At 41.2% G+C, this 17,401-nt stretch overlaps 1 protein-coding gene across 1 annotated transcript in view; it reads left to right on the top strand.

The window, feature by feature from the left end:
• Positions 1-7,110, top strand: part of CPE (carboxypeptidase E) — a 120,337-nt gene extending 113,227 nt beyond the window's left edge. The window contains exons 7-9 of the mRNA XM_011281641.4: positions 1,163-1,262; positions 4,331-4,449; positions 6,310-7,110. Coding sequence (XP_011279943.2) covers positions 1,163-1,262; positions 4,331-4,449; positions 6,310-6,408 — 318 coding nt within the window. The 3' untranslated portion in view covers positions 6,409-7,110. The remainder of the gene's footprint in view (positions 1-1,162; positions 1,263-4,330; positions 4,450-6,309) is intronic.
• Positions 7,111-17,401: the final 10,291 nt, after the last annotated feature.

The raw sequence follows: 17,401 nt of genomic DNA, 5'->3' as shown, positions 1-17,401 counted from the left end.
AGCTCTCATCTTAAGAAATTTAAAGATTGTATTTTCTTCCCTGATTTTCTTCTCTATGTATATCTTTCTTCCTTTTCTGTAAAAATTTTCAGATCCCCAAATTGCCTTTAAAGGAAAGAAGTACATGTGATTTTCATAGAGTTTCAGAGGTTTTGCTTTAAAAAAAATAGCAAATGCAAAAGGATTTGCTGATAATCAGGGGCATCCCCTTGCTAAAACACTGTACCACTGCCAGATTTATTCTCTGATGACAAAAGCATACTTGACACTTATTGTGCCTTCTGTAGGAAAGATTCCAGTATCATCCGTAGCAAAAGAATATTCACTTTCTAGGGTTAAACTGAGTGAGGAGGAACCTGAGCCAACCTGAGCCTTTGAGAGTTCGGGAATCTTCTGTTAAGTAATTAAGCTTAATGAATTACCATTTGGTTTTCCAGAAGCACTTTCCAAGAGACCTGAAGTGACTCTCTGTCACTTCAAACACATACTGATTTAGCTGAACCATTGTTTCAAAATGAGGGAAAAGAAATCTGCTTTTATAGTTTGTATTGCTTTAGTTGTTGACTGCAACTTAATCTGGGGGCATTATTCTCGACAGCATCTCCTTCATTTTCTCTCTGAATCGAATCTTCAGTTTTGAAGTTCACAGATCTTTCATGTCACTTATTTTCAAGCAAATAATATTGTTCGATTGCAAGAGCAATCACAGTATGTGTTTTCATTCAACATGAACAAATATTAAAGGGCTGTAATGTAATATTATTCTTAACTGGCAGTGGCCATACAACCTATATATAGGTGACCCAATATAAGAGGGACAAAGTCATGAAATATGCTAAGACCAGAACTACTTTACAGATGTGATAGACAGTTTTGTTTTTACTTTTGTTTTTCATTCTGGTGGCTCGGAAGGTACTTTAATGCCTTTCTTTCACTCAGAACGAGATTTCAGTTTTCAGGGTTTTTTTTTTTCTCATTTGTCCACTTGAGGAAAAGCAGTGTAAAGAGTGTTCAACAAAATTCAGCAGCCTCATGAGCATATTTTGATCCTTAAACAATGAGGATCTACAGTATTTTGCTAGCAAATAAGGAGATTCTTGACAGAGATGTGTCGTCAGATCATTTCTAGTATGATTTTTGTGGTTGTTCTTGACCTTTACAGATACACCGAGGAGTTAAAGGCTTCGTCCGGGACCTTCAAGGTAACCCAATTGCCAACGCAACCATCTCCGTGGAAGGAATAGACCATGACGTTACATCTGGTGGGTGTTCTCTGCCGTGATCTGGAGGCTCTAGTGTTATATGCAGAGCACGATTACTTGTTATTATAGTTAACAATTTTTATGCTATTCTAAGCAAAACAATTGAATGCCTCCTGTCTCTTTACCTCCCTCTCCCCCAGCTTTGACCTAGTTAAATTTCCTTTGTGGGAGCGAGTCAGGCACTCTGGATGGCTGCTGGCTTAGAAACTGGGGTGCAGCAGGTGGCGCCCTTTCCTCAGCTGTCTCGCCTGGAGCTGCCGGGTGGTGCCACCCACTGGAGATTCTGTGGAATTCCCGAGGCAAAGGCAGATGAACTAGCTGGAGTTGAATTATCAGTGTCTTTCCCTTCTGTCTTAAGTGCTAATAAGCTGTTAACGGGACGACCTCAGGAGGGAGTGAAAAGAGGGGGAAAGAAAAATGCCAGTGTCTAGGATTCCTCACACATTTCTTTATTTCATCTGTGCGAAAAATCCAGACTCATTCAGGGTTAAACAGGATGTTAACAGAATTGAGCTGGATGTTAGCTATTTCTGAGTTCCAAATGCCGTTTCCATTTTCCCTATTTGGAGACAAGGATGTATTTTCCTGGAAAACCTACATAGTCCCGTTCCATTTATCCAGCAACAATATGTTTTTATGTATAATCTACTCATTTATTTCTAGACCTTGTAATTAATGAACCTTTACCTTATTTTCCAAACCACTCTATACCATTACTTCTTTCTTAACCTCCTCATTTATAACTTGTATATTTTAAAAATCCTTAACGTTTCCCCTTTAAAGCTCCATTTATTTATCTATTTAACAAATATTTATTAAAACCCCAGAAGATGTGGCCAGCACATCTTGCCAACCAGTATACCAGAATCTGTGCCAAGACATTGCTCCCTTAGCCCTCGGGGAGCCCAGATCTTGATCCCCTCTGCCACATGAAGTCTCTTCTGTCTGTGAACCCTGGTGCCATAGAGATGTGATTTCCTCTGCATTCCATGGTATGAGAATTTTAGGAGAATGTAACAGGGGGAAAAAAAAAACATAGGTAAGAGTGAAATCTGAGGAGTAAGAGTGAAACATAGGTAAGAGTGAAACTGTGGAACACTCCACCCCTTTGAGGGCAAAGTAGTAAGGAAGAATGGAGTCTGAGGTAGAGAGAGAACCAAGTGCATTTTCCTGGGAGCCCGGAAGTATTTCAAGATGGAGGGACTGATCCGGAGTGCCAGGTAAGCTAAACCTTTCGCATGAACCAGTGTGGAGAATCCCGACAGATTCTGTTTCCACGGACCAGTGGGAGCCTGATCGGAGGGTCTAAGAGAGACTAGGAGAGACATTAGAAAAAAGAGAGTATTGACAAATCTCTTCAGACATTTTGCTGTAAAGCGAAAGAGATAATGATGGCGCCTGTTGAAAGGAGATGTGGGGGTCAGAGGAAGACCGGAAGAGGTGGCCAGGAGGGTTTTCTTTATTCTGATTTCATTTTCATAGTGAAATAAGATGTAAAGCATCTACTGGGAGTGAGGATGAAGAGGATGTGTTGGCAGTGTTAGGAAAAAGGAAAAAGTGTGAAATGTCCACTAGGACCTTGCTACTCAAAGCTCAGCCCCCACCAGCAGGTGAATTCAGCACTGCCCTGGAGCTGGTTAGGAATGCAGAATTTCAGGCCTCACCCCAGGGCTAGTGAATTAGAATTCGCACAGTACCAAGTTTCCCAGGTGATTGATATGCACTGGTCTAGGAAGATGGGAGCGTGAAAGGACCAGGGAGGAAGGGACCAGAAGGAAAGCAGGGCAGTTCCATGCCCTCGGTTAGGTTGGTGTGTATGTGTCGGAGACTGATGAGCGTGACGGTGTGTTTCCTCTGGCTCCATGAAGCTGGTGACAGGCGGAAGGCCGAAAATTATCCAGGATTGGTGGCTTGCCAGGCATGTATAACCAAGAGGGAAAAGCAAATGAGTTGAAGGCATGTGCTTTCAGTGATTATAGGGTGGCCAGGGAACCTAACCTAGGTTAGGAGGGAGCTGTGGACATGTGGGGTGAGAAGGAGTGTGAACCTTACTTCTGTTTAAGAATTCTCTGGAGAACTTACTGAAAATGCAGTCCCTCCAAGACCAGCACTCCAGAACAACGTATTCTGAATCTTCAGAAATAGAGATTTCTCACAAGTTTCTCAGGGTTCTTTATCCCTGATGGATAAAGAAGATGTGGTATGTACATACAATGGAATGTTACTCGGTGATCCAAAAGAATGAAATCTTGCCGTTTGCAACAACGTGGATAGAACTAGAGGGTATTATGCTAAGTGAAATAAGTCAAAGAAAGATCAATATCATATGATTTCACTCATATGTGGAATTTAAGAAACAAAACAGATGGGGAAAGGAAGGAAAATAAGATAAAAAGAGAGAGGGAGACAAACCATAAGAAACTCAAATACAGAGAACAAACTGAGGGCTGTTGGAGGGGTGTTGGTAGGGGATGGGCTAAATGGATGATGGGTATTAAGGAGGGCAATGTTGGGCTGAGCGCTGGGTGATGAATCACTAAATTCTACTCTTGAAATCATTATTACACTATATGTTAACTAACTTGGATTTAAATAAAATTTGAAAATTATAAAATAAATAAATAAAATCTAAAAAACAAAACAAAAAACAAGAACAAGTACCTCAGGTTTCTGATGAGGCTTTCTTGGACCACACTTTGTGAAGCACTGATCTAGACTTACACCATTGGGTCTTCATGTCAAGATACTTGGCCAGAATCAAAACACAGCATCAGATGCCCTGACTCCATGTTTGGGGGCTTTCTATATCTTTTTACCTGTGCCACACCTGACATGATTATGAAGATCCATTATCTTATAAGATTTATTGACAATTTGACATTAGTATTTGTAAAATTGCTATTAGAAATTACTTCCTCTAAGAGAATGTAACACTGATTTCAATGGAATGTTATCAAATTCCATAAACATTTACTTTCAAAATAGGGACTCAAAGAAATTAAACGGAGGTATACTGGGTATTCCTAAAATGGCATAATTATGTGATTTGATATTTTGTTTCCTTACAGCAAAGGATGGCGATTACTGGAGATTGCTTGTACCTGGAAACTATAAACTCACAGCTTCAGCTCCAGGGTATCTGGCAATAACAAAGAAAGTAGCAGTCCCTTATAGCCCTGCTGTTGGGGTAAGAAATCATAATTGCTAAGATTTATTAGCAATTAATATGTGTCAGGCATATTTAAGTGATCTATATTTAGTCTTCGTAATAACCCTATGAGGTAGGTACCACTAATACCCCCATTTAACAGATGAGAAAACTGAAGCTGGCAAAGTTAAGTGACCTGACCAAGGGCTCCTTGGTCGATTTTTTACCATTCAATGTGAAGCTCCCTTATTGCTTCTCAGTTTTTTGAAGACCTACCCAAGAACATCGAAGACAACTTAAAAAAATTAAACTTTTATTTGCCACAGTGATTTCAGTTTAAATGAGATTTCTGTTCCATTTATCTTTTTATTTCCAGCATCCAATATAATACTTTACTGAATGAGTAGTTGGAAAAATTGATCATGCCTGCAAGGTGATTTTAGGCATTAACCAAACTTTTATTAAGCACATATTATGAGAAAGACCCTCTGCTAAGCGGTATCAAAAAGTGCATCTCATTTAAGGAGGTGCCACCTATTTTGCTAGGAAGGTGAGGATTCTACTGCTATCTTTGCATTACATTTTTGGAACCAGGAAATGGCCTGCAGACTTTCCAGTTGAAAGACTTACTTGTAAAGAACTTATTGCATTTTTGTTCATGCCCCTGAGTTGGAGTATAAGGGCTTGGTTTTGCAAACAGAGTATCTTGAGTTTTTTAACTGATGCTTTGGTTTTCATTGTGTGTATGTGTACATTAGGCTGTATATGTATTAAAATCAGGAGATAAATTTGGGCAAATGAAACCTGGAAAAAAGTAGACCCAGAAATAGGTTGTAAAACATTTAATTATTTGGATCTTAGCCTTTCTGGCCTGCGTCACTTCAAGGAGGTAGTGAGTATAGTCATATTCCTAAATATCTAGGGGCTTAAGTGGCCAGATGAAGGAACTCTTGGTTCCTTTTTTTTTAAATATCATTTTTATTTCTGATTCATTTTTCTGTTTATTTATTTGCTTAGTTTGTTGAGACAGAGATAGAGTGACAGAGAGAGGAAGCATGCTCGTGCATGCGAGCAGGGGAGGTGCACAGGGAGAGGCAGAGAGAATCTTAAGCGGGCTCCACACCCAGCAAGGAGCCCCACAGGCAGGGCTTGATCTCATGACCATGAGATCCTGATCGGAGCTGAAATCTGAAGTCAGGAGCTTAACCAACTGCGTCACCCAGGTGCCCCAAGGAACTCTTAGTTCTATTTGCAATGGGGACAGAAGTATCTAGAGGCCCTGAGAAGGGTTGGGGTTGGGGAGTACAGATTTTGAATAGCCTTTTGTGTAGATGAAGGGATTGCCCACAGACCTGATGAAAACTCCCAGTTCACTCTGAGAGTTGAGTTCCTGGGCCCCTCCTGGGCCCCTTGCCTCTGTGGTTGTTTGGAGATGTATGTGCCTCCATCAGTTTCTTTAACAGATTCAAGATTCTAGAAAGCAGAACTTATGGTTTGGGACACCAGGACACTGAACTACATTCTTCCATATTTTCCCAGCTATTAGGAGAAAACTCAAGGTTTATAGGAGAAGCTCAGTGAAGAGTCAAAGTTAGAAAATTCATCCTAAATTACATCTTCTTATTGGAGGGAAAATTGACTTAAAAAATCTGCTTTTAAATAATCCTACAAGGCTATTAGATCAAAGCACATTTTAAACATAATGGCTTTTGATTTTTCTTTTCCTCTGAAAGTATCTTTTGTTTATCACAAGAGATTTTTAGGATATACTATAGCTCAGGTGGCTATACTGAGCTTACCCTATAAGATCTAAAACTGCAGTATTTTTTTTCACTTAATTTCAGCCTTTAAAAGTACACATGCAGTTGGTAACAAAATATTCTTGTTTTTCTCCTTTAGGTTGATTTTGAACTGGAGTCATTTTCTGAAAGGAAAGAAGTGGAAAAGGAAGAATTGATGGAATGGTGGAAAATGATGTCAGAAACTTTAAATTTTTAAAAAAGCTTCTGATTAGCTGCTTTTAATCAATCTATCTATACAATGTAGTATGATGTAATGTGGCCATTTTCTTTTAGATCTTGTGCAATATTTAACATTGATTTATTTTTAATCATTTAAATATTAATAGATATCACTTAAAATAAACAATTAGACTTTTAGGTAAAAGTATAAGAACTTGGTCTGTTTCTTCTCATATAACATTCATTTTCCTACATATATTACATGGAGAACTATAGGAAAGGTTTGAGTGATCTGCCATTTTAGACTTAAAGGAAATATTCCACGTGTTATTTACGATCCAGAAGTTTTTGAGTAATTCTGGCTTTTAAAAACTAATGAAGTCCTTTTAGTGTAATGGTAACAGTGCCACATAGTGAATGCCACTGAAAAGGTCAACAGCTACATTTTGGTGTTGTGAGCATTATACCGCAAGACTTACATAGTTCAGTATAAATTGTCATTTGTCTTGTGCTGACTAGCTATATAAGCATGATCTTGTTAATGCATTTTTTGGATGGGAAGGAAAAATAAATGTTTAGAAAGGGATTTTATGATGAGAATTGACTTCCTGCTTGCACGTATGGGGGCGATACTGTTATATTATTCAGCCTGCTAACACTACTTAAAAGCTTAGGGTTTTCTCTTGGTTGTAGATTGGTCTAGAATTGTATTCTGAATGAATAAAGGTAAAAAAAGATATCCCCATGGTCTTTATTTTAATTCTCTGTGATTTTTGATCTAGAGTGGTAGTCTTGTCATTAAAAAGTGTATTTCCTTGATAATGGGCTCTCACTTGTTAATCCTCGCCGTTTTAAAATTTGGCTGTGATGGCTGTTTGCCAAGCACAGTGCAAACTCCGTGTATATTATTGGGGTGGACAAAAGGTTTTGAATCCATGGATCTTATGGATCAGTTTTGGACATAGGCTTTAAATATATGTACACAGAAATGAGTATGTAATTATCCATTGTGATAAGTAAAAATGGCAGGAAGAACAGGATGTCCAGGAAGAGAGCATGATAGAAAAACTTAAATGAGACCAGCTGAGGGGACTCAGAAATAACCTCTTGATGTATGTAAGCCCGGGTCCAAAATAAGAGCAGGTGTGAGCAAGGCAGTGACTGAGTGTATGGGTGTATGTGTGTGTGTGTGTGTGTGTGTGTGTGTGTGTATGTGGTAGTGGTGGTGGTATGGTTGATCAACATCCAGGTTAGGGTGTTTGTTAAAGTAGTGTTAACTGTTGTAATACTAGACCCCCAAATATATAATGGCTTAAGCACGATAAAAGCGTAGTTTTGACTCAGACACATGTAAGAGATACCTGAAGTCACTTCCACCCATGGCTTATCGCCCAGAGCTAGTCACACAGCCCCGTTGGATGACAATCTTTAGTGAGCAGCACTGTCACTAGTGTAGTTCTGCCTTCTGGTTGCCAACATAGGTTTGCTCTCCTTTCTTCCAAATATAGAAGTCACTTAACCCCGTAACAAGTGAGGCAACTTAAATCAAGGCTTTGAGCTTCAAGTTTGGGATTTCCGAGTGATCCCACAATAACCTCTATATCAGATCAGCATTGGCCCCTCTTGCTCCACAAATCTACAAACAAAAAAGACTGGTTATTGCATCCTTCACTCCCAACATACAACAGAATAGGGTCAAGATAATGTCATAAACCCTCCAACTTGAAGTGGTGAGGAATGAGAGGTGCATAGTATCCACTGGTCTACAGCAATTCTGAAATCTTGCCAAGTGGGTATTCTAGGCCTCTTCTGGGGATGGAGAATCGTCCTGGTTTCAGAATTGATTCTGGACTCTGGAAGGTGCTTTTCTGCTTTTATTCTGCAAGACTGTGATGTGGCACTCTTGAACTCCTTCTCTGTCTTTCATTTAAGACCTAGGTTAACGGAGGTGCACCACCTGGTATGTGGGACCTCCCCAAGTCACTGAAGCAGATGGAAAGAGAGACTGAGGAATCAAGAATGGACCTTTTATTGACTTAGCCTGGGGAAGACACATGTCAGCTCTTCTCACAATCTGTTGGCCAGGGCTAGTCATATGCGTTTGCCTAACTGAGCAGGATGAAGGAAATATGGAGGAACAAATAGAATATCTGTCTCTGCCACCAGACCAAGTCAGCTATTGGAAGGAAGGTGTTCACTCCATGTAGTCTTGCCCTTGAATCTATTTGTTATGAAACAGGGTTTCAAAGGTCTCCACTTTCCTGGCCATGCCCTCGACATGCTCTGATTTATCAAATGAAGGGTTTAGAATCGAGTGCTGTTGGGAGGGAAATTCCTCTTGGTCAGTGTTTCTCTGTTGAAGGACCTCCACTGGGATAAAACTGGCCTCTGTTCCCATGTCTCACTCACTCTTCCTACAGTGAAGTCAATCACTTGATTGTTGGGGGATGGCAGGTAAGCTGACCTAATCGGGTGAACAAATCTATCAAAGGACTGTAAGCTTCCTCTTTCCCTTTCTTCTCTGACCTGGACAGAGGCAGTTCCAGACTCTCCCTTAGGTGCTGCGGTAGGCTTTGGGTGTGTGCGCAGGGACAGGAAGGGCTTGTGGGCATAGAAAATTAATAGGCTCTTTGTACCACAGATCTAATGTCACTTTTTCCAATTAGTTTATCAATAACAAAGCTGTTTAACCTGTCTGTTGGTTTCCTGTGTCTTACTTTTCAACTGGTTCTGAACTCAGGAATGGAAGAAATGGGTACTATATGTTGGATCCCTAAAATTTTCAAGAGGTATAATACTTTAATACATGAGGTGTTTCTGTTTTTGTTTTTGTTTCTTTCCAAAAGTCAAGAGGGACCAGCCGCTATCTCATTTTGGTTACCATACTTCTCTTAATACACTCTAAGATGGGCATTTTTTGGAGGTTTTATGTCACATTGCTGCCTCATATAAATTTAGCATAAATGAAAACTCTGCATTAAAGCTTTGATTTAGTTTGAAAGTAACTGTTAGATCAGGTAAGAATCTGGAGGCTGTGAGGGCTGAGGATTAACCAGATCTGGATTATGAACAACAGAGCTAAATTGTTGTAGGTAACAAAAATCAGAAAGGGAGGGGGCTGGGGAATTGATTTTCATGAAACAATGAACACATTTTAAACTGCTTTTTTCCCCTTCATAGACAGAGAAAATCAGACATGTTATGGAAGAAATAGCTAATCTCCACTCCCATTTTGATTTTCAATTCTTTGCATAAACAAAGATAAACATTACTTGCAGAAAGGGAACCATGAACTTTGATATTCATATTTTATTTATACAACCTCTGAAATCTTTCCATGATTTGGTATTGCGGGAGGCTAAAAAATCATCACTTGTTCCAACATATGACTCAACTTCTCTTTTCTAAATCCTCACGAGGATTTCTTCTGTGGATAGAACTGGACAGCCTTTGGAGTTTCTGCCTCAGAAATGTCAAGATAGAATGTACTTGGACCTTTGGTTCGAAAATAAATACACTACATCCTGGTCTTGCTGTTCTTAGGTAAATATCATTTCTGGTGCTTACAAATGTTCTGATTCTCTACCCTTTGCTTCTTTTTACTAGACAGCCAGTGAATCAATTCAATTATAACAGGGGTTTCCAGGGTAGTGTATAACTTTAGTTTCGTGCGATTAACTTAAATCATTGAAACATTTCCTGAGGATCAGTGGTTTTTTTGTAACTTTTTTTTTTAAAGTTTATTTTTATTTATTTTGAGAGGAAGCTAGAGAGAAAGCAGGGGAGGGCAGAGAGAGAGGGAGATAGAATCCTAAGCAGGCTCTGCGGTGTCAGCTGGGAGCTGTCCACGCTTTGTGTTGGGCATTTGAAATATAGGATTTTGAAACCCCACCACAAAGCTGTAAGCTAGGAACTATTGCAACATTGCTGTTGAACAGATGAAGAAATAGGCTCAGTATTTAAGCTAAATTTTTTTTACCTCACAGAACTGGTAAGTGGTCAGACCAAGATTAAAACTCATGTCTGGGGGCGCCTGGGTGGCGCAGTCGGTTGAGCATCCGACTTCAGCCAGGTCACGATCTCGCGGTCCGTGAGTTCGAGCCCCGTGTCAGGCTCTGGGCTGATGGCTCAGAGCCTGGAGCCTGTTTCCGGTTCTGTGTCTCCCTCTCTCTGCCCCTCCCCCGTTCGTGCTCTGTCTCTCTCTGTCCCAAAAATAAATAAATGTTGAAAAAAAAAATTAAAAAAAAAAAAAAACAACTCATGTCTGTCTGATTCCAAGTGTGTTTTTACCCTACTTTGTTTCTTTAAAAAAAAATTTTTTTTTAATGCTTATTTATTTATTTTGAGAGAGAGAGAGAGAGTGTGCGAGCATGAGCAGAGGAGGAGCAGAGGGAAAGGGAGAGAGAATCCCAAGCAGGCTCTGCACTCCCAGCACAGAGCTAGGTGCAGAGCTCGAACTCATGAACCGGGAGATCATGACCCGAGCTGAAGTCAGACGCTTAACCGACTGAGCCACCCAGGCGCCCCTACCCTACCTCATCTCTTTAGCATGACCTGGAAAGGACTGAATTCTTGATGAAACATATCTTTGTTTTATATTCCTTTGACTACTTCACATGTGCTGATCACTACACTTCTGGGTTCTGAGCACGATTTATGACCTACCCTTTAAAGATAATTTTAAAACATTTTGCAAATAAATACAAGTTCCTGTTTTATGGCTTCTTGCTATGTAGAATTACTAGGAATCCAGTTAGTTTGGTCCTGTTCCCTGCGGACATGGTGATGTTTGGCCCAGATATTATGCTTGACCCCAACATTAATGCTGTGAAGAGACACATTTCAGGGTACCAGGGCACGGCCAGTAACTTAACAGCAGAACAGGGCATGTGAGGATAGAATGATGCGGCATCATAACTTCCTCCTTGCCTCTCACTTGCCCCATGGGGGCAGGGACTTCTGGGAGCCTGACCAGCTGCAGGTTCTGGTTGCAGAGGTCGTGCCTCTCTTGAAGTTGTAGTCAGGGCAAACTACAGCAAGGTAGGGTAGGAGGGTAGAAAATTAAGTATTACGGTTCCTGAAATCAGGCAGAAAATTGATGAAGACAGTGCTTTGATGAAGGTACAAGCTAAGGGACACAGTCCCTTAGTTTCAAGGTGGCTATCCGTGGACAGTGAGGCTTTTGCTCCTGGACATTCGTTCCTGGTCAGTCTGTCATCCTAGAAGGAAGGCTGGCAAGGAGGACCCGTGTTGCACATATTTAATTAATATATGTAAAGCACTTAGAAAACTGTCTGATATACAGCAAGTGCTAAAAATGGAATTGCCTTCATCATTACTCAACAATACATGACTATTATTCAAAAAAGTGTGGTTATTTCTATTCCTACTACCTTCACTGCCAGGTTAAGTTATGAGATTTGCTACTTAGAAGCTGGGACCACAAAAGAAACCCAGGTAAGGACCCACAAGTGGGACCAGCACTTGGGGATGAGGTGACAACCTACCTATTATAAGAGTGATGGTGTAATATTGGGGTAGAGATAGGATATAAATATGCCTATATTAGATCAAGATCAGTTAGGCAAGCGCAGTTCACCTGAGTCTGCTGATGGTACTCAGTGGAGAGCAGAAATAAAGAGGCATAAAACTGGCTGGACCTCATGTAAAAAGGTGTTCTTTAGTAATAATGTTAGCATCAACTATAGTCGTATTTAGATACCTTAAAAATTATTTAAATAATTAGTTGTATTGTTTCTACTTGCTGTTGTGTTTAATCAGCAATATGAAGGTCATCTGATGAAAAAGAGAGACAAAACCATAATGAATTTACACCTAAAGATTTGTGAGGTCAGTGTCCAACTTGCATTGTGAAAACTTAGTGTTTCTGAAACGTTATCGGCTAAGTGTCCATCCGGTGATGACAGTGACCGAAAATGGAGAGATTGCCCAGAAGTTCTGGGTGATTGTGCATGTCTATCTGCAGGGATTTGTCGGAGGAATGAATGCATGTTCAGAGAGGAGAGAGCACAGTGACAGGTGAGCGGCATACACTTGAACTAAAGTGCTCCAACATCAACCTATAAATAAAATCAGAGCCTCATTGGCAGCATGCAATCTGACACAAAATGTAGTGGGAAGAAAACACTTCCCGTTGCCATCGGTGCAGATAACCATGCACTTCTACTTCGTAAACTCCCTCAACACACATTTACCTACTGCAGTTGCTACAAAACAAGAAGAAATAGTCTTTTTGTGATAATTATTTTCTACATAATTTTTGAGAATTAAACTTAATGGCTTGGTGTCTTCAAATTGATCTGGTTGAAATCGTATTCATAGACTTAAGAAGACTGACACATGAATAGGGTATTTAATGAATTACTAAGACATCACAGGTGATTATTAGAAGACAGAACATAACACATGTGTAAAATATGTAAACCAGAAAATGATATAATGATTTTTTTGAGTAGCTGAATCAGCGGTTGATTAGCCAAATTTCATGACTTTGAATATCATAATAATACATTCTACCTGAGGCGCCTGGGTGGCTCAGTAGGTTGAGTCTGACTTCGGCTCAGGTCATGATATCTTGGTTTGTGAATTTCAGCCCCACGTCTGGCTCTGTGCTGACAGCTCAGAGCCTGGAGTCTGCTTGGATTCTGTGTCTCCCTCTCTCTCTTCCCCTCCCTGCTCGTGCTCTGTCTCTCAAAACTAAATGTTAAAATAAAATAATAATATGTTCTTCCTATTGTCCTGATTATGTGACTTACAGTTTTTCAGTGAACTCTCTAAAACTGCTATTTCCTCTTACGTACATTTACACTAATATTTATTCTAGAAATTCCTTAAAAAATCAGCCCTGATACTACCAGGCACATTCCCATTCCCTGCCCTTGCAATGAAACAATCTCAAAGCAGCTGGCCATAGTCATTGGTCTACTGCTGTCCTTTGCTCCAGAAACTTCATTGCAGCTTCCTCTGTGTTTATTTTAAATCTTACATTTGAAGAGCAAGGTGGTGAGAAAACAGCATTGAGTCTAGCCAGAGCTTCGTAGATTTGTTGCTGTGGCTTATCTGGTTACATGAACCACTGTTATGGGATTTGGGGTCTAGTGAGGGGAGATGAAAACGGTGGGTGGTGTAGCATTCTTTGCTTTAAACCTAAAATACACTTTCTTATGCATTAAATACACAGAGGTATTTCAAAGCCAAGTATGGGTGTAATTAAAGTGAGAAAACGCCAGCTTAACGTGCACACCTCCAGGTCCCAACCACCACATGTGCTCTTTGTCAATCCACGGGAGGCACCAACAGATATGCAGAGCTGACAGGCAGACATGAAAAGGAGGATTAGATGCTGGATTTTTGGTTGAGTGCTTTGCCAAGTGGAACAGGCCTGCGGGCTCCTGCCCGCACAGACGTGGTCATAGTATCTCCTCTTCCTCTTATTCACCCGTGCAGAAGTGAGAAAATGCCCCCCAGCTATCACAGCACCAGACTCTAATTGTGTAGCTGAGGCAGCCGTGAACCACCCATCCACGTGAGCTGTATGTGGCCTTCTTAGGTGCTTGGAGAACGTGCTCATTACAGACAGATGCTTTGGGATTGCAGCTCAACAAACAAACAAATGGAAAAGCCGAAAGTAATTTTTTTCCCCACTTAGGAATCATTTTCAAACCCAACATCGTCTTGAGTTTTTGCAACCTAAAATATGGTGCCCATTTCTCTTGCATTTCTACTTTTCTGTTTTCCTGATCTCCTGTCTCCCAGATACATTTTGTCCATCACAGGCTTCCGTAACTTCCCTTTGCCTGGTGTCTGTCCTTCTCTTCTGCCTCCTCTATTTTTCTTCCTTTGCTCTCTCTCCCTTTGCCTTTCTGGACCTCTCTGGGTCATGGCCACATTTAGGCAGAAAAGAGGCTGAGAGCAAGCTGTGCAGACTGTCTTCTTCCTCCTCCTTTCCTTGGGAAGGGGCCTTCCTCAGAAGGGGTCTTCCTAGCCTCAGCTCTTCCCAGGGTGGGTTGCCTTCTAGAGAACCCCCTTGACCTTCTCCACAGCCATGTAACTCCCCCAACCCCCCCCCCCCCCCCCGACCCCAAAGAGCACAGATGCTCATTTTGGAATCTGTCCTGGCTTATCTGAAACCAGGTCTCCTGGGCGAAACAAATTTCATGAAGTTAGGTTGCTTCCTTCACTATTGACAAATACGAGAAACTGCAACCAGATACATTAAATACTGGGAAGGATCGGGGCACCTGAGTGGCTCAGTCAGTTAAGCTTCTGACTTTGGCTCAGGTCATGATCTCATGGTTTGTGAGTTCAAACCCCACATCAGGCTGTGCACTGACACTGAGGAGACTGCTTGGGATTCTCTCTCCTCTCTCTCTCCCTATCTCTCTGCCCCTCCCTGACTTGAGCTTTCTCTGTCTCAAAATAAAATAAATAAAAACTTAAAAAAAAAAAAACACTGGGAAGGATGAACTCAGAAGAGCAGGAAGTGTGGTGGAAAAGAAAGAGCCCTGGACGTGGCTCAAACACCCAAGCAGCAACCTCAACTTGTTGAGTGACAGGCTTGGTGAATGGGCCGGCACCTTTCAGAACTTCCATGTTCCCGTACTTAACTAGAAGACAGTTGTTATTAAGATATTATTAAAGTTCTTTTCCTAATATCTCCTAAAACTACAAATAGGAAGTTTCCTGTAGAACGTAAGGGAAGGTCAAAATGGAAGGCACAGGAAAATCTTGAGGTTGTGATTAAAATGTGCCATGGCTCAGAAATCGCATTCTACTGGCCATGCTATGTGGCCATAGAATGTGCTGACTCATAACTGTTGGTCATGTTGCCTCTCTGAGCACAACACACGCTCAAGTCTTTAGATATACTCCCTCCACCACCACACCCTCACAGAGTGACTCCTAAGAATGTAAAGAAGCCACTGAGTCAGATGAAGCAAACTTAGGGGGAGAGGAGTCAGTGAAAACTGGCCCTGATAATGGCAGACAGGTGCTGGGGCAAGAGGGAGCAGGGCAGTGGGGCAGGAATGCTCAGCAGGTGTCAAATCTGAACTATACGGGGATGCTCTGAGTCCAACCATGTCCTGCTGATATGGGACATATCTTATCCTTTCCCCCTCTCTCCCTCGCCCTCCCCCTCGTCCTCTTCTCTCCATCCCTGTCTCTACGTCTATAGCTAGCTATGCCCAGGAGCTATCAGCACCTCATTCAGTATCAGCCACATCCAAGGTGGTTGGGGGGTAGGTAGCAGAACTCTGAGGGGATCCCGTCCCAGAACCAGGGATGTGGGAGAAAAGACAGGTAGGTAGAGGGTGCCACTTCTGCCTTCATCCACTTTCTGTATTCAAAACAGACCTGCTTCTTTTTCATTTTTAAGAACCTCGTGTGAAAATGCCCACCTCTTAGAGTAAGCCTAAATAAGCTGTCTTTAAACTCCTCTCCATGGCTCATATGGCACTTTGAAGTAGTTTTTCTGCTTAGTTATCTGAATAGTGTAGAAAAACAATGGGGTTGTGTGGCAAAACTATCGTGCTGTGGACATGTATGCAATTATGAGGATGTCTGTTTCCACGTTAAGTGTGTGTGCCAAATAATAGCAAGGCAGTTAAGATGCCTCTGTGGGAACATTGTGCAAAATTTCTTGGGGGAAAAATCACTTCTGAATTTTATTTATTTATTTATTTTTTAGAATCCCAAGCTTGTAAAAGCTTTTAAAGTTCTTTTTTTTTAATTTTTTTATATGAAATTTATTGACAAATTGGTTTCCATACAACACCCAGTGCTCATCCCAAAAGGTGCCCTCCTCAATACCCATCACCCACCCTCTCCTCCCTCCCACCCCCCATCAACCCTCAGTTTGTTCTCAGTTTTTAAGAGTCTCTTATGCTTTGGCTCTCTCCCACTCTAACCTCTTTTTTTTTTTTTTTCCTTCCCCTAGCCCATGGGTTCTTGTTAAGTTTCTCAGGATCCACATAAGAGTGAAACCATATGGTATCTGTCTTTCTCTGTATGGCTTATTTCACTTAGCATCACACTCTCCAGTTCCATCCACGTTGCTACAAAAGGCCATATTTCATTTTTTCTCATTGCCACGTAGTACTCCATTGTGTATATAAACCACAATTTCTTTATCCATTCATCAGTTGATGGACATTTAGGCTCTTTCCATAATTTGGCTATTGTTGAGAGTGCTGCTATGAACATTGGGGTACAAGTGGCCCTATGCATCAGTCCTCCTGTATCCCTTGGATAAATTCCTAGCAGTGCTATTGCTGGGTCATAGGGTAGGTCTATTTTTAATTTTCTGAGGAACCTCCACACTGCTTTCCAGAGCGGCTGCACCAATTTGCATTCCCACCAACAGTGCAAGAGGGTTCCCGTTTCTCCACATCCTCTCCAGCATCTATAGTCTCCTGATTTGTTCATTTTGGCCACTCTGACTGGCGTGAGGTGATACCTGAGTGTGGTTTTGATTTGTATTTCCCTGATAAGGAGCGACGCTGAACATCTTTTCATGTGCCTGTTGGCCATCCGGATGTCTTCTTTAGAGAAGTGTCTATTCATGTTTTCTGCCCATTTCTTCACTGGGTTATTTGTTTTTCGGGTGTGGAGTTTGGTGAGCTCTTTATAGATTTTGGATACTAGCCCTTTGTCCGATATGTCATTTGCGAATATCTTTTCCCATTCCGTTGGTTGCCTTTTAGTTTTGTTGGTTGTTTCCTTTGCTGTGCAGAAGCTTTTTATCTTCATAAGGTCCCAGTAATTCACTTTTGCTTTTAATTCCCTTGCCTTTGGGGATGTGTCGAGTAAGAGATTGCTACGGCTGAGGTCAGAGAGGTCTTTTCCTGCTTTCTCCTCTAAGATTTTGATGGTTTCCTGTCTCACATTTAGGTCCTTTATCCATTTGGAGTTTATTTTTGTGAATGGTGTGAGAAAGTGGTCTAGTTTCAACCTTCTGCATGTTGCTGTCCAGTTCTCCCAGCACCATTTGTTAAAGAGGCTGTCTTTTT

This window comes from Felis catus, chromosome B1, assembly GCF_018350175.1.
Source record: "Felis catus isolate Fca126 chromosome B1, F.catus_Fca126_mat1.0, whole genome shotgun sequence".
In the NCBI taxonomy this organism is placed as follows: domain Eukaryota; kingdom Metazoa; phylum Chordata; class Mammalia; order Carnivora; family Felidae; genus Felis; species Felis catus.
The sequence above is the reverse complement of the archived record's forward strand: the minus strand, read 5'-3'. Positions and strand labels throughout refer to the sequence as shown.